The sequence below is a fragment of the Grammomys surdaster genome, unplaced genomic scaffold, assembly GCF_004785775.1.
Source record: "Grammomys surdaster isolate TR1022 unplaced genomic scaffold, NIH_TR_1.0 100, whole genome shotgun sequence".
Lineage (NCBI taxonomy): Eukaryota > Metazoa > Chordata > Mammalia > Rodentia > Muridae > Grammomys > Grammomys surdaster.
In genome coordinates, this window is record NW_021604579.1 from 5340372 (window position 1) to 5363996 (window position 23625).

At 45.2% G+C, this 23625-nt stretch overlaps 1 protein-coding gene across 4 annotated transcripts in view; it reads left to right on the forward strand.

Annotated features, from left to right (window-relative positions):
* The window catches only part of Mast2 (microtubule associated serine/threonine kinase 2), a 147103-nt gene extending 125673 nt beyond the window's left edge, over positions 1 to 21430 (forward strand). For 2 of the 4 annotated variants that reach the window (XM_028787025.1, XM_028787037.1), the window contains 22 exons: positions 1884 to 2038; positions 3526 to 3601; positions 4129 to 4338; positions 6634 to 6735; positions 9728 to 9860; positions 10642 to 10703; positions 11100 to 11185; positions 11615 to 11823; positions 12725 to 12863; positions 13868 to 14000; positions 14843 to 15008; positions 15469 to 15570; positions 15804 to 15926; positions 16067 to 16176; positions 16490 to 16644; positions 16870 to 17147; positions 17244 to 17438; positions 18151 to 18377; positions 18550 to 18672; positions 19118 to 19254; positions 19344 to 19537; positions 19852 to 21430. In XM_028787025.1, the coding sequence (XP_028642858.1) occupies positions 1884 to 2038; positions 3526 to 3601; positions 4129 to 4338; positions 6634 to 6735; positions 9728 to 9860; positions 10642 to 10703; positions 11100 to 11185; positions 11615 to 11823; positions 12725 to 12863; positions 13868 to 14000; positions 14843 to 15008; positions 15469 to 15570; positions 15804 to 15926; positions 16067 to 16176; positions 16490 to 16644; positions 16870 to 17147; positions 17244 to 17438; positions 18151 to 18377; positions 18550 to 18672; positions 19118 to 19254; positions 19344 to 19537; positions 19852 to 21377 (4641 nt within the window). In that variant the 3' untranslated portion in view covers positions 21378 to 21430. The remainder of the gene's footprint in view (positions 1 to 1883; positions 2039 to 3525; positions 3602 to 4128; positions 4339 to 6633; positions 6736 to 9727; positions 9861 to 10641; positions 10704 to 11099; positions 11186 to 11614; positions 11824 to 12724; positions 12864 to 13867; positions 14001 to 14842; positions 15009 to 15468; positions 15571 to 15803; positions 15927 to 16066; positions 16177 to 16489; positions 16645 to 16869; positions 17148 to 17243; positions 17439 to 18150; positions 18378 to 18549; positions 18673 to 19117; positions 19255 to 19343; positions 19538 to 19851) is intronic. The other 2 variants (XM_028787033.1, XM_028787040.1) reach the window with 1 other exon arrangement.
* The last annotated feature ends 2195 nt before the right edge of the window (positions 21431 to 23625 follow it).

Here is a 23625-nt window from a genome sequence, read left to right on the forward strand (position 1 = left end):
TTCTTCATTTTGGAAGTATTTTCTTATAGATAATTTTTCTCCATCCAGTCCTGTAATTTCTTCCAAGCTCAATAAGTTTTCTTGAGGATAAGAGACATTTTTTTTTTTTTTTTTTTTTTTAGGGGAAGAGGCTTGGTAACTTTCATAGCATAATTATAAGGCCTTCAGAAGGATTAGCAGGTTCTCCCACTAGTTCCTCCTGATGAACTCAGAAAAGAGCTTTCTCTGCCAGTAAGATGAGATGTGGGAGTTCCCAAGCATGATTCCTTGCCTCCTTCAACCTTTTTTCTAGGATCGCAGTTGAGAGGTTATCACTTTTCCCATGTTCCAAAGCTTTAGTAGCCTTCATCATTGTTAAAACCTGCCAAAAAGGAAGAGTAGTTATTTGCTGCTTGTTATGTCATCAAAAGGATGGGCTTTTCTCTAAAACGTGTATTTTAAGGAGAGTTTCAATTTTGGGACAGTAGATCCGTCTGATACACTTATTGTGAGTATGGATAATTAATTCTGAAATGCATCTTCCGATTGGAGCCTCAGAGCTGGGATGATAAAGCTGACAAATGTTATTGGCAAAGGACTTAAGTAACAGCTTTGTAAAACATAAACTTGATGAGCCATCCCCATTTCTTCTATCAGTCTACAGGTCTTCTCTGCTTGATTTATCTATAGTCATGAGTCACAAGCAAGAAAAAGTACTTTAGTTCTTTCATTGGCCTGTAAATCACTATTTGTCCAGAGGTCTCACTGGTCTTTGGCAATTAAGCTTAAGGTTTTCCCTAATAAACATACCCTTTCCCAAAATCCCTTACTCAAAGAAGTGTTATTTTGTAAACCCAAAAGGAGAGTCATATTTATGTGTTTTTCTGTGTCTATGTATATAACACATAAGTATTACTGTACAGTCAATTTTAATAGACTCATCTTACATACTTTCCCCACCCACACTTTGAGACAGCTCACCATGTATTATTCTAGGCTGGCCTCACATGCAGACACACACTCAGTCACACATGTAAAATAATTTTTTTAAGCTTTGTGCATTATAATATTGTATAAGACAGGCCTGCACTGTTGATCCAGACAGAGCTCGTCTCTCACTGGATGGTACTACAACAGTGGCTCCCTTGGTTGCTGCTCCAGCTGTAATAGTAAATAGATTCAGATGGCTGAACCCTAAGGCCTCGGTTGGTTGTTCTGTGAAAGTCGGACCAGTGGTGTCTAACTTCCCTGCTCTTTGGGACAGTCTTGCCAAGTAAAGGAAGAACTCTGGAGTCCTGGGATTTTGTGGTTTGCCACAAAGTGACTACATCTGTGAGAGTCTCACTATAGCACCAACTTGCTCCCTCATGTTGTCTGCTGTAAGTGGTGTGCCTTTATCAGAAATTCTTGACCCCTGTTGAGAACTTCAGATTGCTTTTCAAACCAGGTCTGATGTATAAGTCTAGATACTAAAGCAGTTGCCATTCCTACTAAATTTTCTTGTCTTCTAGTGTCCCTGGCATCCCACCATTCTTCCTAACCTCAGCAAAACGTTTTCTTCTCTGCATAACAAAACTAAAAGAAAACATTGCTGAGCTATCCCACAGTACTGCTCTCAGGGTTATGAAACTGAAAACAAGGGGATGCACTTGCTCAGACCTGGAATATTTATGGAGCCAGAAAACATGGTTGACTGCTCTTCCAAGTAGCTTGAAACTCTGTTGAGTGAAGGCAAAGAGTTTGTGTAGACGAATCTGCTTTTTACTCACCCAGCTTGTTATATGATTGCTGAGATTTGAACTCTGGACATTATGATGGTGTCACAAGCACTCTTAACCACCAAACTGTTTCTCCAGATCCTTTGCATGTGTCTTTAATGCTGGTGGGTTTTGTTTGTTTTCTAGTCGTCATGTTCCTCACAAGAAAAGCTTCATCAGTTACCTTTCCAGCCGACAGCTGATGAACTACACTTTCTGACGAAGCATTTTAGCACAGAGAATGTACCAGATGAGGAGGGACGTCAATCCCCAGCCATGCGGCCCCGTTCCCGAAGCCTCAGGTAAGGAATACTCCTACCTACTGCCCTAGAACCTGTAGGGCCCATCTTATTTGCTTGGCACAGGGCTCAGTACATACGTCCTGCAAAGAGCTGAGCTGCTAAATTCTTTAGGTTGTGCAGTCAACTGATTGCTATCACAGCTATGTCACTTTACTGTTGCAGTACAGTTAACTTCCTTGGGAAACCTCCTTAGAATTTTTATTCACACGAACAATCCACAAACCATAATTTGCTGGCTCCTGGTCAAAAACAACCAAAGCTTGAGTGAGTGAAGTACAATAACACTCAGCCGTTTTGGCTTCAAGTGCAAAGTAGCTGGTTCTTTTTTCCCCTCCAGACTCCACTCAGTAAAGGAGAATCATGATATCAGTTCTAAAAATGTGTATGACTTTAATGACTAAGTCAGGTTTTTGGTTTTTTTGTTTTTTGTTTTTTTTTGGTTTCCTGGAAAGCAATGTATTAGCTAAAGTACAGGTTGGAATTTCAGAGGAACTGTACCTCCCAGGAAGAACCCCTCAGGTAATCTTGGCACTAGAAGTGACACAGAGTCATTGGCCAGGTCTCAAAGATGTGATTCAGACTCTCAGATTAATGAAAATGTATCTGAGGCTTCACAGGGAAGGATCAAGAATGCAGTGAGAGTGCAGATCTCAGGCAGGTTCTTGATTTCATAAAGGAGCACCTAAACCATGGTGGTCTCACAATTTTTTTGGACCATGGGTATCTTTTAAGTCAATTGAGATTGTGAGGATTATAGTAACATTAAGGGAAAACCAAAGCACAATTCTAACCTAGCTGACAGCTGAGATCTTGTGTCTGGGTATTAAACTGAGTATTCAGCTCTTTGACTCAAGATTTCAAATGATTAAGGAGATATGATTACAGTATTCTAGATGAAATGATACAGTTTACTATGAAAAAATAATAAAAAGACTGAAAAATTACTATCAATCTTCAGTTAAAACCTAGACTTATTACTCATTATGGCTTTTCTACCCTCTAGGTGACAGTTAAGGTAACCCATTGACTGTGACTTGTTTTAGAAATGAAAAAATATATATATATATATATACACACAGTCTTTCTTTGGTTCATTGTTTGATTTGATTCCTAGGACACATTGGGATAGACTGTCTTTCACTGAAGCTGTAAGAACAGGGAATCATTTTCTGAGGAGCGTATCCTAGGGAAGCCAGCAGTAGGTTGACTGGCACGTAGATTCTCCTCGTCTCAGCCATGGCAGAGAGCTGTGTGAAAGCTACAATTCTTGTAGGAAAGTAGCTTATTTTAACATTGCACCATTTTAAAACTATAAACAAATATGGTAGGACCTCTAAGAATAAAGAAAGCTTGGAACTTGGCTTTCATGACTGTAGGAATGTGTGAGATGCTGAAGACAATTGGGCTCAGAGGCCCCAAAGATGGCCATATTTCTCCTTGAATGTTCCATGGCACTAAAATAACATGACTCTTTCTTTCTTATTCAGTCCTGGACGGTCCCCAGCTTCCTTTGACGGTGAAATAATAATGATGAATCATGTGTACAAAGAAAGATTCCCCAAGGTGAGGGTTCGTTTTAAAGGAGAAAATAAGATCCCAGGATGACTACCTATAGCCAGGCCAGTATGAAGACTCAGAGTGAAGAAGTCAAGTGCAGAGGAAACCAGAAAGGTCATCATCATCTAGAGGATCTGAAGGGGGCAGGATGAAAGAAGCAGAGGCCTTTACTTGCAGAGCTTCTGTTTCTCCACTCGAGATCAAGAGTTGAGTAGAAGAAAGTATCATATGTCTTAAAGAAGAAGAAAGGAACTAGAGAGCTCTATTCTTTTTTCTTTCTTTTCTTTTTATTGGATATTTTATTTACATTTCAGATGTGATCCCCTTTCCCCATTTTCCTCCCACTCAGGAACCCCCTATCCCACCCCACCCCCCCTACTGCTTCTATGAGGATGTACACCCACCCACCCACCCACTCACACCTCCACTTCCACTCCCCATGAATTCCTCCACACTAGGGCATCCATCCTTCAGAGTTTGCTGCAGCTAAGCTGGGAGTGAAAGGGAATTGTTTACTTTTCTTTTATTCTCAGGCCACTGCACAAATGGAAGAGCGACTAGCTGAATTCATTTCCTGTAACACTCCAGATAGTGTGTTGCCCTTGGCAGATGGAGCACTAAGCTTTATTCATCATCAAGTGATTGAGATGGCCCGAGACTGCCTGGATAAATCTCGGAGTGGCCTCATTACATCACACTATTTCTATGAACTTCAAGAGAATTTGGAAAAGCTTTTGCAAGATGTAAGTGTCTTGACAAGGAAAGTAATGAAACTTCTAGAATCTCAGGAATTAGCAGTGAACTCACTCTTCGTAGCTGCTGGCTCCTACCAGATCTCCTTGCCAGTGTGTAGGAATTTCCATATTTGGTACTGATGAGCTGATATCCTTCCCATAGCCTCTGCATCACCAAGAGAAGCCTGCTTGGTTTCAGAGGAACTCAGTTTTGTGAATGGTTTTCTAAAGCCAAAGCTGTATTACTCTGTCTAAGACTCCAACATGATTAGTGTTTAAGTCCAGCATTGGTATTGTGTATAGGTATTTGACTTTTTCCAAAAGCAAAAAGTCATACAGAGATTCACCAGGCATGATGGCCCACACCTTGAATCCTAGCTCTTAATCCCAGTGAATTAAAACAGTCTGATCTATATAGTGAATGCCAAGCCAGTCTGGGCTATATGTAGTAAGACCCTATTTCAAAACATAATAATAATAATAATAATAATAATAATAATAACACAGTATGGGTGTATGGACTATCTTTTACTGAAAATCATTTGTTTAAGCACAGCTTCTTAGCTATCCTCAACCCCAGTGAAGCAGGGGTAGGGCTTATCCTATAAGCATGCCCATTAACTGATATTTCGATAACACAGTGATATACTCTTAACTTGAAAATGTGACTCTCTTCAGTATAAAAAGTCTCTGGGAGGAATTAAAATGATGACTCAACTATTAAAAGCACTGGTTGCTTTTCCAGAAGACCCAGGTTCAACTCCTAGCACCCACATGATGGCTCACAACAGTCTATAAATTTTACATCTCTGAGAAGGCTGGAGAGATGATTTGCTGATTAAGAGTGTGTACTGCTTGTTTGGGTCCCAGCAACCGCAACTTCCTGTAACTCCAGCTCCAGCTCATCTGACACCCTCTTCTGCTCTCTGCGAGCACCTACATTCATGTCCACATACATGCAAGCCTATACACATAAATAAAGAGAAAGAAATTAAGTCTCTGAGAAATTAAAGACAGAATAATCCAGAGATAGCAAAAACCAAAGCATTCACTAAATTCTTAAGCACTACCTTCTTCAGCCTCTCGTTCGTTCTCTTTGCTGTCTGTCAGCCTCTCAGGTCAGGTGAGCTGATGCTTCTCATTCAGCTGATACCATTAACACATTTGAGGAAAGAGCACCTATTTCTCCAAGGTGCTTCATGCCACTAAAGTAGTCAAGGACCCGTCTCCTCTAGACCCCTCTGAGGAGGAGGAGTAATGGAACTGAGGGTCCAGAGCTAATGTTCAAGCAAGGGCTTTGTTGTGGGTCTAGAAAGAGCAGGAATTTCAGGAAGCAGTTCATCTCAAGACAGATGATTCAAACTGATCCTGATCATTGCTTTCAAATACTAGAAAGTTAGCAGATTCATCTCTATACCCATGAAGATAGAACTCAGTAGGCAGTAGTTACAGTGAGAAAGTTTTCTTTAAATATGTTAAAAAAGTAATTCTATCTATAAAAATTCTTCCTCTGATTTCAAAATGGATACTTAATTATAAACATTATATAAGAGCAACTTGAGAATGCCAAATTCCCATGAGAAGCAGCTATTTATTTCTGTTTAGAAATGAAGTTCTGGAGTTGATAAGATGAACCCACCAGGTAAAGATACTTGCCACCAAGCCTGATGACCTAAATTTGATCCCCTAGTCCCACACAATAGAAAGAGAGAGCTTTCATGTGCATACCATGCCATAAGCATGTACACATGTACACAGAATGAATAAATAAAAATATTGTTACCTAGTTCTTATGGGGCTCTAGTAATTGTTAGTATTAGGGAGTGGAGCTTGCTAACCAAAAAAACAAAACATGACTGGATATGGTGGCACACACCTAATCCAGAACTCGGGAGACTAAGGCCTGCCTAAGCTACATAGTAAGACTCTTAAAAGAAGAGAAAATGTCAAGAGGCTAAGGAGATGGGTCAGTCAGAAGCATGAGGACCTGAATTTGGATTCCCATTTCCCATGTAATAAACCAGATATGTTCTAAAACCCTTTAGGGAAGGGAGGGGACCCCTGGAGGCTGCTGGCTAGCCTCTATAGCCAATGAGTGAATGACAGGTGCAGTGAGAGATCCTGTCCTAAAAAAAATAGGTTTGAAGCTGGCCCTGGTGGAGTGGGCACAGGAGAGCTGTTCCCTGGCTGTTGACTTTTCAACATATACTTCCAAGTTTCTTTCTGTAGTCAGCTCTGTGCAGTCTGGTCCTTTTTAATCCAACCACAGTAGGATAATTATTTAAAGCAACCTTTCTCTTGTAGGCTCATGAACGCTCAGAAAGCTCAGATGTAGCTTTTGTGATACAGCTGGTAAAAAAGTTGATGATCATCATTGCCCGGCCAGCTCGTCTCCTGGAATGTCTGGTGAGTCATCCTGGAAGGTTGGATGTGCAGGTGGGGACTAGGGGATGTAGAGGAAGTAGCTTGCCAAAAACTGGCAATACAGTTAACATGTCTTACTGATAAATTGTTTATTTAAATATGATTTGTAAGCCCTTGGGGGACTGGTCAAAATAAACATTAGTCTGGCTTAGCCCCATGCTAGCTCAGCCCCTCCCCGAGTCATGGGAACTTTGAGGGTTAAAGAGCATAAGAGGAGCCTAGGCCAATTGAGTTTGCATGAGTCCTTCATCTTGTCTTTCAGTTATACATCAATAAACACCTACCTCATGGTGGACAAGCTTCCTGTGCCATAAGTAAATATAGGGCCTGCAGACATGTGAATGGGGGTCATACGCTGAGAAGAGTCACACAGCTAATCAGTACAGGGTGTAGTGGGGACCTGGTGAAGAAAACTTTCCATTCTTGCAATGAACATGAGGTCCTTGGAAAACATGGAGTTTATTCAGTGACTTGGAGGTTAAGTGCAAGTTGGCCAGTAGAAGGCCATGAACACAGTAGTGTATTTGAAAAGGTAGAGAGTGAAGCTGCACAGAGAACATTAGGCCATTTGGAACTGCCAAAAATGGCTAGAATGTTAACACGGTCAGATATATTTTGTTATCTGAAACAGGATCTCAGGTAACCCCAGCTGGCCTCAGATTCAGTATGTAGCTGAGCCTGGCTTTGAACTCCAGATCCTCCTATCTCTCCAAATACTAGGATTATACGCATGTATGTATCCACACCTAGCTTCTTAAGTAATTGCCATAAATACATACCTCTGAAGTATATAGTCCCTTTGAGTTTTAAAAAATATTAAAAATACAGCTGTATAATTGGTGCCATGGTTAAAATAATGTTACTCCTCAAAAAGGTCTCTGCCCCTTTGTGACAGTCATCTCCTCTTCTTCCTCCCAGACAGCTATTCCCTGCTTTTGCTATTGCTGCATTACCCTTTGTACTAATGCAGTATGTTCTGCCTTCTTTCTCTCCATACAGTTTTGGGTGTTAGATTTATACATCAATACATTATTTCTTAGTAAATACATCATCAAACTTATTCTTGCCTAGCATGTCCAAGGCCCTTTAGGGTACTTTAGTAATTTAATTCCTACCACTGCAGAAAGGAAGGAGAGAAAGGAGAAGAAAGGAAGCAGAAAGGAGGAGACAGATGAAGCAGGAAGAGAAGGAAGGAGAGGAGGCAGAAGAAGAAAAGACAGACAGGAAGGGAGGGAGGGAGAAATGGAGAGAGAGAGAAGGAGGGGGGGAGGGGGGGGGAGAGAGAGAGAGAGAGAGGAAGGACAAGACAAGCTACTTTGGTTCAACATGGGTGCTGAATTGAACAAGAGTGCCAGATGACCCAGGGAATCAGCACAGGACCTTAAAGCATCTGTAAGAAGGGCAGGCAGTGCCAGGCCATAGTAGGAATAAAGAGTCAGGTCATAGAAGTGTTTATGAGGTGGGTGTTGGAATAGCTGAAGACTGAGGAGGAATCGCGATAGACTCTAGGCCTTAGAGTTTATCCTGATTGTTAATAGTGTAGTCCTCAGATAAAAGACCAGAGAGAATGGAGACAAGTATAAAGCAAAGGCTATAGATTAGTCGTTCTTTGTCAAGAGTATGACATCTGAACTGTGGGGCCAGTTCCCAGATAATGATGAGGAGACTGTTTTTTGTAAGCTTTTGGCCTTGTGGCTAGACATTATTCCCACTAACTCAGAACTCAGTTATCTAGTTTATACCAATCAAAGTTCTGCCTTGTTGGTTACCTCTCCTTCCTTCCCAACTTGTTTCTTCCAGAGTTCCTCTCTCTGTCCAAAGTCCCATCTTACAATTCTGCCTTTTGCTATAGGCCATAGGCTTTTTTTTCCATTGGATATTTTATTTATTTACAATACAGATGTCATCCCCATTTCCCCTTCCTAGAACCCCATTTTGCTTTTATATCATTTTAATTACAAGCGAGTATTAAGGTCAGCTCTAGGTGGAGGGACTAGCAATACAGTAGATGCAAATAGCCAAGGAATAAGCAAAACAATAAACACAAATAGTCAAAGAACAAGCAAGGCAATAAACCCAATTACATGAACACACCCATGATCACTGTTTCTAAGGGCTTATCATGATGACCAAAGTATCTGAGCCTACTTCCCTGACCTAGCCCAAGGCCATAGGCTTTTTATTTGAACCAATCAGAGGGTTCCTTAGGCAGGCAAGGAAGGACAGAGACACATCTTCATACAGTATAGAAAAACATCCCTCCAATACTCAGGAGGCAGAGAGAGGAGGATCTCTTAGTCTATAATAAGGTACAGGCTTGTAGTCAGGAGGGTTTACATGATGGATTTCTACTTCTTCCTACCTCTGTGATCCTGAACAAGCCATTGACAGGTCAGCATATCCCTGTATACTTTCATTTCCTCTCTATAGTCAAAGGATTGATAATGTAGCCCAGAGTGTGACAAAGGACAGGCATCCAGAAGTAAATCTCTTGTTGTCATGTGTAAATTGTGTTTTATCAACATTAGCACTCTAGGCCTTGCACATATGTAATACTCAAAGGTATATGTGCACTGCCGAGATGGTGGGCCAAAGCTCTTTTGAACTACAATTGAGTATGTACCAGCAGTGCTCAAGACTGATCACCTGAGCATACCTGACAACACAGTACCACCTGGCTGAAAGAATCTGACTTGGAAACAGGTGAATAGCCTAAACTGTCTTGAAGCCAAAAACTCTTTTTCTTAATTACTAGGAAGTCTACACTATACTTAGGAAGTCATCTGGAGGTGAGCTATATACCAGCCAAACTTATTCCATGATCTGTAAATCATGTTTCTGGATGTTTAGGGACCAAAGTATACCATCACAAAGAAGTTTGATTTTTTTTTTCTGGTATGTGCTTTAATGCCAAGAAATGCAACAGCACTTGTTTGTATCTCTCCCCACTGACCACCTCTTTTCTCTGGCACAGGAGTTTGACCCTGAAGAATTTTACCACCTGTTAGAAGCAGCTGAGGGTCATGCCAAAGAGGGACATGGAATTAAATGTGACATTCCCCGCTACATCGTTAGCCAGCTGGGCCTCACACGGGATCCCCTAGAAGGTGAGCATGCTGCTTACTACCTATAAAGAAGAGATTTAGCCTAGACATGGAAATAACATAACGTCAGAGGTCTCAGGACCACAGGAGACACCCTGTGGTCTCTACTATTACACAGCCTTTCCTTTTGAACCAGTGTCCACATTTACCTGCTCTGTCTTAGACAAGCTTGCCTTGGTCCCAGCTAGGTTGGATTTAGAGCCTCAGATCAAACAAGATCAATAAGGAAGGATCATAATCACATTTTTTTTAAAAAAACGATCACTCTTCTACATACTTCCCTCTCCTGTTGGCCTTCCTGTTGGGAGCTTGTCCAGTTCTTCTGTAGAGTTTAGCTTTATTCTTCTGGAGTTTGTGATGAGCCCCTGCATGGGCTTACTTGTCTTGCTCTGTAGTTGTTCTGCTCTTGTCTGTTTGCTTCCCTGACCCAGTAAGTAAAATAGTCTTGGTCTGAAGGATGAGACCTTCAGACTAGAAGCCTCCCTTAACCCTATTATCCAGGAAATACCTCAAGTTTGAGAGAAGCCTTTCTAAGACTATGCCAGGTCTTATAAATGGTACTGAACTTCTAGAAATAGGAAAGTCAAAGCACTTGGCTTATTTCCCTATCTGAAACCTGTGCCTTACTAAGGATGGAGTCACAGGACTAGGTTTACATTTCAGGTTGATACAGGAAGTATTAATACCTACCCTACATATACCTGTTGTATGTATGGTATGAGGATATTGCCAAAATGCCTACCACTGCTATGCATTTTTTTCTGATATCCTTGCATGTTTCTAGAAATGGCCCAGTTGAGCAGCTATGACAGTCCTGATACTCCGGAGACAGATGATTCAGTTGAGGTAAAGATCCTGAGTTCCTGCCTCAATCTTAGAGACTAAGCTCTGTGAAGCCCTATAAGTTTGCTTTAAAAGAACATTTGGGGACTAGCGAGAGAGCTTGGTGGTTAAGAGTACTGCTGCTTTTCCAGGGGACCTGGGCTCAGTTTCTAGCACCCTCCTTTCAACTCCATGGGCACCAGTCACACATACATACATGTGGACAAGTTCTCATACACATAAAATAACATTAAATGTCTTTAGGGGTCCTGTAAAGGGATGGGGAGATGATGCTGCCAACAGTAAGAAGTGTGGTTCCTGGGAAAGAACGGGCAGGCCTGGTACTATGGCTGAACAACTTTCCCAAGTATGCGTGCTCTGAAAAAATAGCTACTTCCTTCCTTCTCCTTTGTCTTCCAGGGCCGTGGGGCATCTCAGCCATCCAAAAAGACCCCCTCTGAAGAGGACTTCGAAACCATTAAGCTCATCAGCAATGGCGCCTATGGGTAAAGGCGTGGGGTCAGATTGAGGCCAGAAATAGAGCTTAGTCAGCCCTTGCTCTCTTCCTTCTGAAATTGTATGATTCCCAGTCCCCTGGGAAAAAAGACACCATAAGGTGGACCTCCTCCCTCCTTGAATTTCCCCTAGAGTATTAAGAGGTCAGTTTCCTCTGGCATCTAAACATTGATTCTTGCCCAGGCAAGATTCCCACCTATCTTGGTAGTACTCTCTGAGTTCTGGAAATACTGAGATGGGTCCTCAGAACCTGGTCTGCCAGGAAAATAAAAGCTAATTGGCACAGTAGCAGGCACATTCCAAGATCTTTGTTGTTCTGTGTATGTATATGTGATGAATAGGCAGCTTAGGGTTATGGGATGTACAATTGAGGTGCTGAGAGCCCCTGGGGGCTGGTCTGGGCTGGCTGTCTTTCCCAGGGCTGTCTTTCTGGTGCGGCACAAGTCCACTCGGCAGCGCTTTGCTATGAAGAAGATTAATAAGCAAAACCTAATCCTACGGAACCAGATCCAGCAGGCATTTGTGGAACGAGACATACTGACTTTCGCTGAAAACCCCTTTGTGGTCAGCATGTTCTGCTCCTTTGAGACCAAGCGTCATTTATGCATGGTGATGGAATACGTTGAAGGTACTTGGGGAAGGTGGCTGTGTAGAAGTCAAAAAAGTACAGTCTGAGACTTAAGCCTGAATAGAGACCAGCTTCTTGGTAGTGAAGTTTAAGGCTCCAGTCTCCAAGACCTCTTTGTCATCAATTTCTGCTTAGGGACTCTGAGACCATGGGCCACAGTGAGCTCATAGCTCCACGGTGAGAACGGTGCCTTACCAGGAAGGCACTCTGAGACTGATGTGGCAACCCAGCATCTAGAGTCTTCCCCAAAGTCTGAGGCACCCTCAGATAGGAAAAGAGCTTTTACTTTAGCCAGAAAAGCCCAATGTGGGAATCTGAGAAGATTGCATCTGGCTGATGACTTGTGAGAGGGCCACCCCTAAAGCAATCACATATTCTCGGAATAGACTAGAGAAAGCATGGGCAGAGCCCGCAGAGGGCAGCAGCTGGGCAGCGGCCCTCCCTCTGACCTTCCCTATGGGGACAGTTCCAAACATATTTTCTCTAAGGCTTAAAGTTGAACCTAAACAAAGCCATGCTTTTACTTCATTGGGTATTTACTGGAAAAAAAAAAAGGAAGTGGGACAAACAAGTATTTTAGCAGACACAGTCTTTGAATACAGTGTTCCCATCCCAAAAAACTTAGTCTTATCCCCTCCCCGCAAGTCATGATGAATGTATAAAGGCCTGGATTCCTTCCTTCTGTCTCCTAAATGATAGTCTTAAAGCCACTGGCAAATTGATTTCCTGCTTCCTATTACCTGTCTCCCACCCACACTAGTTGCAGAAGGGCCAGAGTCCCAGGCTCCTGAATCAGGCTGTTCTGTGAGGCTACTTCCTTAGGTTCTACAGAGCCTAGGAACTGGCTGGAGCAGAGTCCTAGATCATGGTAGCTTCTCATGGTAGCCTGGGCTCTTTATAGGGGGAGACTGTGCCACTCTGCTCAAGAACATCGGGGCCCTACCTGTGGACATGGTACGTCTGTACTTTGCGGAAACTGTGCTGGCTTTGGAATACTTACACAACTACGGCATCGTACACCGTGACCTCAAGCCTGACAAGTATGCCCACTGTCTATTTCTATTATTCAGGACTTCCTCTTTAAGTCTCTTGATAAGTGGGACAAATACATGTTTGGATCATCTTAGAATGGCTACTAGGAAACAGAAGAAGCCAAGCAGAACAAAAGAATCTGTACATTTAATAGTGACTATAGAAAATTAGCTTTGAAATGCAGACCTGTGTCAGATGGCTACTCATGCTTGTTAACCCTGAGTCAGTCTTTTAATTAAAGTTTTGAGCCTTGAATTCCTCCCTTCTGAAATGAAAACAGTGCATTTTCTCTGTTGAGTAGTCTAGAAGTAACCCCCCTCCCTTTCTTCTTTGGTTCTATTTATCAAAAGCAAGGTCTTATGCATGCTAGGGAAGTACTCTACCACTGAACTACATCCTCAGTTCCAGAATAGTTTGGATACAAGCACAGGACTCAGTAGATCACAGCACTTGTTTCTTGCTCAGATGATGAACAAGGTAGGAAACCTGACTTTGGGATAGTTTGAGTTGATGGCAGCTGGACAGACAGAGCCCATTAAGGAAATCAGGACCAGAGATAGTAATTTGGGAATCACTAGGATAGAAGGGAGGCATCAAATAGAATGACCCAGGCAGAGTATATAAAGAAGTCTCTGATTTCTGCCTACTCACTCTGAAGACATCCAAGGACGTGGATAAAGATTTTACCAGTGTTCCTTCTCTCTGAAATGGGTGTTTTAAGTTCCTCAGATTAGAGAGGGATTGTTAGTGACTATAGCAGCTTCTCTAGGATGATTGATCTCAACCCTGGAGCAAGTCTCATCCTCTCCAGGTATAGAGTGCAGGTGGAACAACAAAGAGATGAAGTTGTAAGGGGGGCTGAAATGGTGCTCAGCAAGCCAGGCCTTCTCCTTAATAGCTGCCTGTGCACTCCCCGTTTGTGTCCCTTGGTACCATGCAGAAACTAATTCTAAATCTGTGCTAAAGGACAACTGAGAAATTACTCCATCATTTTATTTCTGTGGTCTCACAGCCTTCTGATTACATCCATGGGGCACATCAAACTCACTGACTTTGGACTTTCTAAAATTGGCCTCATGAGTTTGACAACCAACTTGTATGAGGGCCATATTGAAAAGGATGCCCGGGAGTTCCTAGACAAGCAGGTAAGAAAGACTGGTGAAAACCTTGGGGGTTGAAATCTGGGCCTCATAGCCGGGTGGTGGTGGCGGCACACGCCTTTAATCCCAGCACTTGGGAGGCAGAGGCAGGCGGATTTCTGAGTTCGAGGCCAGCCTGGTCTATAGAGTGAGTTCCAGGACAGCCAGGGCTATACAGAGAAACCCTGTCTCGAAAAAGAAAAAAAAAAAAAAAATCTGGGCCTCAGAATAAGGCCTTGGAGTCACTTGCTTAATTTGTGCCTGAGTATTAATGTGGTAATTGCATGGTTTTGCCTTTAGTTCCAGGGAAGCACTGAAACAGGTAGCATATTTGGTAAACAGGATGAGCCCTGAGAAAAAAAGAGGATAAAATTTTCCCTGGGGTTTGAATGAAATAGGCATCTAACTGCTGATAGCTTCATGTGAGATCAGCCTCAGGCACAGTTTTCCTGGGCCCTGTTCTTGTTGGAACACAGCTCTGCATTTACATTGAACGCTTTGCCATTTTCTGGAGAGCAGCCCCTGGATGTTCACTTACTTGATATTTCAGGTTGTGATGTCCATAGGTGACTGGTAAGTTCTGTTCTGGGGGGAGGAGCCAATTCTAAGACCAAATCCAGAAGAGAGTGAGAACGGTGGGCTTGGGCTAGAATTAGATGTTTTAGTTGGTCAGGAGGGTTCCTGTATTTCCTAACTAACTCGTTTTCTCTGGGATTGATGTTGTTCTTATTTATTAGTAAGGTAAGCTGCCTCAGAGCATTCTCTACTCCAGCAGTAGGAACATCCCCGGCTGCCATGCCAGCAAGCTGCCTCAGGATTCTGAGCCAGCCTGGCTTCTCTGTACTCAGGTATGCGGGACCCCGGAATACATAGCGCCTGAGGTGATCCTGCGGCAGGGATATGGGAAGCCAGTGGACTGGTGGGCCATGGGCATAATCCTGTATGAGTTCCTGGTGGGTTGCGTTCCTTTCTTTGGAGACACTCCGGAGGAGCTCTTTGGGCAAGTGATCAGTGGTAGGTACTGTCTCCCTGGGTCAGTGTGCAGTCGGGCTGGGTGCACACCGCTGGGAGGGAGGCTCTGAAGCTCTTTTTTCTAAATGAGTGTATGTTCCTGGTAGGCTTGCTCTTTGTGGGGTGTGGGTGTGTGTGCACGCGGACACATCTATTGTGTTCTCCTGGGGCTTTCTGTGTGTTCATGTCACTATTGTGTCGATGTGTTACATATGTGAATGAGTTCTGTGTGTGTGTGGCAGTGTCCACACTGGGTCAAGGAGCAGGCAGTGGAAGGGCTGTGAGACTCCCCTAGGAATGGGGGAAACCATTCCTAGGACTTTAAGAACTGGGGTCCCAGACAAAGGCTCTGAGGAGCTCCCGGCTGGACTTTCCACCACCTTACACTAACTATCTTGTCTTTTGCATGTCCCCATTGTACCCACAAGTTTTCCTTCCTTTCTCTCCCTGCTTGACATTTCAGATGAGATTGTGTGGCCTGAGGGCGATGATGCGCTTCCCCCGGATGCCCAAGACCTCACTTCCAAACTGCTTCACCAAAACCCACTAGAAAGACTGGGCACAAGTAAGTTGGGCCTTTCTCCTATCTCTCACCTCAGGGTTCAGACAGGCTACATCTGTCTACTCTAAAGTTCAATGGAAAGTCCTTTTGATCCTGAAACTCCCCTATTCCTTTAGGCAAGAAGGAAGAATACTTGAACTGAGACTTCCCAGGCCTGCCTTCTCATAATGTAGCTTCTCACATGACTGATGTCCCACATGCAGCTAGTCTTGTCCCCCTGTCCATCCTGTCTGCAGGTAGCGCCTATGAAGTGAAGCAGCATCCGTTCTTCATGGGTCTGGACTGGACAGGACTTCTTCGCCAGAAGGCTGAGTTTATACCTCAGCTGGAGTCAGAGGATGACACCAGCTACTTTGATAGTAAGACCACTGGTGGGGTGAGGTGGAGCATGGACTGTGAGTGCCCAGAACTGCTATACATCCCTGCTCAGGGTCCTGCTGCTGCCACCAGGATGGCACCATCAATGGCGCTGAAGCTAATTAAACTGTATTTGGTCCAGCCCGTTCAGAACGATACCACCATGTGGACTCTGAGGATGAGGAGGAAGTGAGTGAGGATGGCTACCTTGAGATCCGCCAGTTTTCTTCCTGCTCTCCAAGGTTCAGCAAGGTTTGACTAAGGAGGCCCAGGCTGATGGGAATTGAGAGGAGAGAACCTGTCCGGGACATACCTAGGGCAGGCTCAAGAAATTCTGATAGGACCTATTCCAGAAAAGGAGATCAGAGAGCTAGGGCGGGCTATACAGCAGGAGCTTCTAGAATCACCCAGTCCCTGCCAGGGACGGGTCAGCAGAGCAGCTTCTGGAGATATGCAACTTGAATGGAGTGGGGCAAAAAGAGGGGTTCCCTCAAACCCTTGACTGTCAGACCCCAAGGAGACCCTTTGCTCTTAGGGCCATCTCATGTGTCTCCTGTGTCCACAGGTTTACAGTAGTATGGAGCGGCTTTCCCTCCTTGAGGAACGCCGGACACCACCCCCAACCAAGCGCAGCCTAAGTGAGGAAAAGGAAGATCACTCAGATGGCTTGGCAGGACTGAAGGGCCGAGACCGCAGCTGGGTGATTGGGTCTCCTGAGATGTAAGCACCTGGGGGCTCACAAGGGTGGGAAGGTCAGTCATTTCTCAGTTGTCACATCATGGAGGAAATGCAGGGTGTTGCTAGTTAAATAGCATTCTCCAGGGAAGTCTGGTAAAATGTCTGAAAAAGTCTGTGACTAATTGTGCTTTAAAGGTGGCTTCAGCAGAGACAGGAGAGGGAGACTACCTGGGCTACCTCACCCCATCCAGGCTCTCTGTTTCACAGATTACGGAAGCGGTTATCTGTGTCTGAGTCATCCCACACAGAGAGTGATTCCAGTCCTCCAATGACAGTGCGGCACCGTTGTTCAGGCCTCCCAGATGGGCCTCGTTGCCCTGAGGAAACCAATAGTAGCACCCCTAGGAAGCAACAACAGGAAGGAATATGGGTCCTCACACCCCCATCTGGAGAGGGGTCATCTAGGCCTGTCCCTGAACGACCATTGGAGAGGCAGCTGAAGCTGGATGAGGAGTCTCCTGGCCAAAGCAGTCGGTCTTGCCCAGGTGTGGCCCCCAGGATGGTGGAAGGCATAGGCTGGAATATACTACAGGGAGAGGCTTAGCTGTGTCACAGGTCTCATTGTTCACTTGGGTCCACAGCCTTGGAGACAAGAGGACGTGGGACCCCACAACTAGCTGAGGAGGCTGCAGCCAAAGCCATCAGTGACCTAGCTGTGCGTAGGGCCCGTCACCGGCTACTCTCTGGGGACTCTATAGAGAAGCGCACCACTCGCCCTGTCAACAAAGTAATCAAGTCAGCCTCAGCTACAGCCCTTTCCCTCCTCATTCCTTCAGGTAAGGCCAACAGGGAACTGAGATAAAATTCACAGGAAGGGCATGGAAGGCTGGGGTCTGCAGATGCGTGTGTAAAGCAGGTAAGGACTCGAGAGACTGCCTCCTTCCCACGAGAATAGCAGTCTCTAAAGACCAGTGTGGATGTTTATGATGTCATACACGGGGACCAGAGGGGTGGGATTGTAGTGGCAGAAGGATGCAGGCTTTGGGCCAAGGAGCTAATATTCAAATCAGCAATGCGAAAAGGCTCTTGACCTTGACACTTCAAGCTCTAAATTCTTCACTTTAAAAATATGAATATATATATAAGGCTGGGTCAGTGGACCAAAGTTCAATTTCCAGCGCCCACAACTGTCTGTAACTCCAGGAGATCTGACACCCTCACACAGACACACGTGCGGGCAAAACATCAATCATTTAGAAAAATTGTAATTGGATATAAGTAACAAGCTCATGTGGTAGCTGTGGTGTTTGAATGCTTATGGCATGCTCACATGGTTTGTATAAGTGCTGTCATACACCTACCTAGCTGTTCCCCACCACCTGCATCCAACCTAGAGCCCGGGAAGCTCTGTGTAGGTAAGGGCGTTTTGTGAATCAGTCCGAGTTCCATCTATGACTAGGAGTGGCTTGGGATCAACAGCTTGGACCAGCTAGGACCATGGCCATGTCAAGACCTCTGATGACTAAGTCTTGGTTTCTGCTTCTCCAGAACACCATGCCTGCTCACCATTGGCCAGCCCCATGTCCCCACATTCCCAGTCATCCAATCCATCATCCAGGGACTCTTCTCCAAGCAGGGACTTTTTGCCAGCACTTGGCAGCTTGAGGCCACCCATCATCATCCACCGAGCTGGCAAGAAGTATGGTTTCACCCTGCGGGCCATTCGTGTCTACATGGGTGACTCAGATGTCTACACTGTCCACCACATGGTGTGGGTATGTCTGGGCAGGCAGAGCTGTGCACCTCCACCTTCCCTTACCGGGGAGCCTCTCTGCCCTTGCTGTGGTCATTGCCCACATAACTCACAGAAACCAGAGGGTGGTGGTGGTCAAGGGTCACAAAGCAGAACCGGGCTCCAGATTAAAGGCTCTTCTCTTCCTGAGGCAGCATGTGGAGGATGGCGGTCCAGCCAGCGAAGCAGGGCTTCGTCAGGGTGACCTCATCACCCACGTCAATGGTGAGCCTGTGCATGGGCTAGTCCATACAGAAGTGGTGGAGCTGGTTCTAAAGGTTAGTGCTAGGAATGTTGTCTGTGTGATGTATGACTGGCCCTAGACTTGTGAGCCTGGACTCCATAAGGAGAGTGGGAGGATCGAGTACACATACATGTAGCATTAAGGATAGATGTAAGGACATGCACAATTTGAATGTTCAATACAGGAGATTTTTCTCCGTATGGTAATTAACCTTTGCTGGCCAAACCCTAGACCCTTCTAAACTGCAAGTAAGACTGATGTCGGGACAGGAGAGGTACTGCTGTCTTCCCGTTCCTCAACTCCTCTGGAGTGCTACTTGGAACCATTTTCTATCCTGTGAGGGAAAACAGTGCTTGTTTAGTTTACATGTTGGTGTGGAAGCAGAAGCTGAAGCTATGCTACAGGGAAGAGTAAGGCTAAGACGAGAGATAGCCACTGCCCCAGCCAAAGGGTCCTGCTTTGTCTGCTTGGCTTCCTAGAGTGGAAACAAGGTATCAATTTCAACAACTCCCTTGGAGAACACATCGATCAAAGTGGGGCCAGCTAGGAAAGGCAGCTATAAAGCCAAAATGGCCAGAAGGAGCAAACGGAGCCGGGGCAAGGATGGGCAAGAAAGGTGAGACAGACGTGGTCCAGAGGTCTACCCTGAGATGAGATGCCCACATTTGATCAGGCCTAGAGTATGCTCTCCTCTTATCTCTGCAGCCGAAAAAGAAGTTCCCTATTCCGGAAAATCACAAAGCAGGCCTCCTTGCTACACACCAGCCGCAGCCTTTCTTCCCTTAACCGCTCCTTGTCATCAGGGGAGAGTGGTCCAGGCTCTCCCACACACAGCCACAGCCTCTCTCCCCGATCTCCTCCTCAGGGCTACCGGGTAGCCCCAGATGCTGTGCACTCAGGTACAGAGGTTCCCCAGCAGATCAGAAACCATCCCTTGGGAAATTAAAATGAACTTGAGCCATCTGCTTCCCATAGGCCCAACTCTCTTTGAACATAACTTTGCAGATCCAGACGTCTTGGGAAGAATTGATGGGTGGTGGCAGTGGGGTATCTATGGATTAAGTGGATTAAGTGGATGTACTGTTGTTCACTTTATACTAACAGTCCTGGGGCATTCTAGAGCTAAGTTCTGCCTTGCTGCTCGGTCACTTCTAACAGCTAACACTGATGTGTTGTTTTCTGTTTGTCCGTCTACCCATACAACTATCTAAAGTAGGCGGGAATTCCTCGCAGAGCAGCTCTCCCAGCTCCAGTGTGCCCAGTTCTCCTGCTGGCTCTGCACACACACGGCCCAGCTCCCTCCATGGTCTGGCACCCAAGCTCCAACGCCAGTACCGCTCACCACGGCGCAAGTCAGCAGGCAGTATCCCACTGTCACCACTGGCCCACACCCCTTCTCCACCAGCAGCAGCAGCAGCAGCATCGCCTCAGCGTTCCCCGTCTCCCTTGTCTGGCCATGGGTCTCAGTCCTTTCCTACCAAACTTCACTTATCTCCTCCACTAGGTAGGCAACTCTCACGGCCCAAGAGTGCAGAGCCACCCCGCTCTCCACTACTTAAGAGAGTGCAGTCTGCTGAGAAGCTAGCGGCTGCACTGGCAGCTGCTGAGAAGAAGTTAGCTCCTACCCGCAAGCATAGTCTTGATCTGCCCCACAGTGAGCTAAAGAAGGAACTGACACCCAGGGAAGCCAGCGCTCTGGAGGTAGTTGGAACCAGAAGTGTGCTATCCGGAAAAGGGCCCCTTCCAGGAAAGGGGGTACTGCAGCCTGCTCCTTCACGGGCCCTTGGGACCCTACGGCAGGATCGAGCTGAACGCCGGGAGTCACTGCAAAAACAAGAAGCTATCCGGGAAGTAGACTCCTCAGAAGATGACACTGATGAGGAGCCTGAGAACAGCCAGGCCGCACAGGAGCCAAGATTGTCCCCCCACCCAGAAGCAAGCCAGAATCTAGCCCCTAAAGGTTCCGTAGAGGATAGGGAAGAGGACACTTTCTTGCACAGGGATCTAAAGAGCCAGGGTCCTGTACTCTCAGGTCTATTGACAGGGGTCATACTAGGTTCCCCCCGAATAGAAGTTCCTGGGATCTCACAGAGGAAGCTCTGGAGGCCACAAGCCTTTGAGGAAGCTACCAACTCCTTACAAGCCTCTAGCATGAGTAGGTCTGGACCCACAAGCCCCACCCCCTCTGAAGGCTGCTGGAAGGCCCAGCACCTCCACACACAGGCACTAGCTGCACTTTGTCCCAGCTCTTCAGAACTTACCCCTACCAGTTGTTCTGCTGCCACCTCCACCTCTGGAAAGCCAGGGACATGGTCCTGGAAATTCCTTATTGAGGGTCCAGACAGAACATCCACAAACAAGAAGATAACAAGGACAGGTGAACCAGCTAACTCCCAAGATTTGGAAACCACAGTTCCAACTCCTAAGAACCTGTCTCCTGAGGAGGAGAAGCCACAGCCACCAAGTGTCCCTGGGCTGACCCATCCACTTCTTGAGGTCCCCAGCCAGAACTGGCCATGGGAGTCTGAATGTGAACAAATGGAGAAAAAGGAACCATCCCTGAGCATCACCGAAGTGCCTGACTCCTCGGGTGACGGGAGGCAGGACATTCCATGCAGAGCCCACCCCCTGAGCCCAGAAACCCGGCCCAGCCTGCTCTGGAGAAACCAAGAACTTGAGGGCCAGCAAGAGCATCAGGACTTGGCACTGTCATCAGATGAGCTTTTAAAGCGAACATAGCAGTTGTTTGCTTTCCTTGCACTCACCTGTGTAATACACCCTCCTGGAACCCATCTTGGCCTTTGTTTGCTTCTTTCCATTGGTCGTTATACCCAAGACTCTAGGTCTGGGGCCTTTTGCTGCTGGGATTATAATGACTAAAGTTTCCACTCTTGGGAAAAAAAACTAATCCAGTTGAATTTCTCAGTTAATGAAATATCTGAACTCAGACATAAATGGGTACTGGATAGTAAGTTTTCCGGGTATCAGAATAGGGGGTAGCTCAGGAAAGAATGGCCATAATGTAGGTTACACAATATACTGTCTACGTTCAAAGAACCAAAAGAACTCAAAGTGGAACTAGGTCTGGCAGTTAAGGACAGACTGTGGCTTGCCATCCTTCTGCATAGCCATAAATGTACAAAAGGAGCAAGCAGGGTCCATCCCAGAGGAGACTTAAGTAATGGAGCACTAAGTGAGGACATGTGGCCGCTAATATTCCTGCTTGGAAAGCTCCTGCCCAAGGCAATGCAGTTTGGGCAGAGCTGGGATTGGAACTTGGACCTGTGGCTCTAGAACTTTTAGTTATCTAACTTTGTGTCTTAGCCAGTAAGAAAAAGTACAAGGAAGTGATGAGTTTAACTTCAGATATATCTACTTTAAGATATATGTATGGCATCCAGAAGGTAATAAAATATATGGAAGCGAGAGCTACATTTTATCAACGACACCCCTGGATAAAACAACACTAAAGGCAAGGGTAGGAGTTATAGTGCAGTGCTAATTGTCTAGCATGAAGAAAGGTCCACACTATAACACACACTCTAGAACACAAGATCCAAGAGAGGAAAGAACTTCAAGATAGAAGAGGCCAGATGAGATGAAAATGGAATTGCCTGTTTATTTAGTGACAGACTGTTCTTGGGCTGTTGTAGGTCAGGATTTTTGCTGGTAAATATTACAATGAGCAGCCCTTAATGATTAGAACTATACTTCTAGGTAGTGTTTGAGAGGGAAAGAAAGGGAAAACATACAGGGGACACCCAAGGGTAGGTAAGAGGAGGTAACATCACGGCAGGAACCAGGCTCTGTAGTGTGTCAAGATTCTCTAGTGTGCTAGAAGATTCTCTGTGATAAAGTAAGGCCAGACTTCCAGAATTCCTGAACTGATAGTTTTGCTACCTGCCCCGTAACCTAATGCCTAGCTCTGAGAACAATACTGGGAGACGTGGAAACCAAAGTCACTACTTCTGGGCTACTGCAGCTTTGTCATTCTGTGTGGGGAAGGCAGTAACTTTCAAAAATTAGATCGACAATAACAAGTTCCTATACAACATGGACTGAAGTTTCACTGCATAAACGCTATTGCTAACAGTTAGGGTTATGTATGGGTTACTTCTGTTTTGGAACATCAGGTGCTAAGATCAGTGTTAGTAGCATCACAGGACAGGGAACCAGGCTTGACATGTCAAAGCTAGAAGACTTGCTGGTTCCCAGGGCTATCTGCTCCATCTGGGATGCCTTCCTAAATCTTCATTTCTGATAGTTCTGTAACTTCTTGTTACATATTTTCTGCAGAGCCTGGACTGTTGCACTGGGTACTACTTGAACTATCACAGGATGACTAAGGGGGTAACGATTGTCTCATGTCAGGATCTGGTCAGAAGAACCATAGGATAGGTAAATGGAGGATGACAGGAAGGAAGCACTTGGAGTTTACTGGAAATAGTTCTAGGAGACTGGAAGTGGGAGGAAGAACAACCACTAAACATCTTGTGATATAAATACAAAAATTACATGGGCATCAACCCAAGTTCAGTAGTACTCGACACTGCTGAGTATGAGCAGTTTCTCAAAGGCAGCTTTGGGCAAGTGGTACCAGGTTTGCTTTAGATTATCTATATTCTGGCTGTAGTACAGACAGGTTATAGTGGTTCACATAAGCCAGTTAATAGTGCACAAACCTTTCGACAAGGAACTATCAGAAGATAGATGGTAATTAAACCTACATAAGATAAGGATCACCCAGGAAACATACAGAATAAGATGAGAAAGGAAACCCAAAAGGCCCACAACCAGTACCAAAAAAAAAAAAAAAAAAAAAAAGAAAAAAAAGAAAAGAAATGGGATGAGACCTCAGTCAGAAAGCTAGACCAGGTGTGGTGGCACACACTTAATCCTGGCACTTAGGTAGAGGAAGGAGAACTTCTTGAGTTTGCTAGTTTGCTGCCAACTTGTTTACATAGCTCCAGGGCAGCCAGGGCTACAT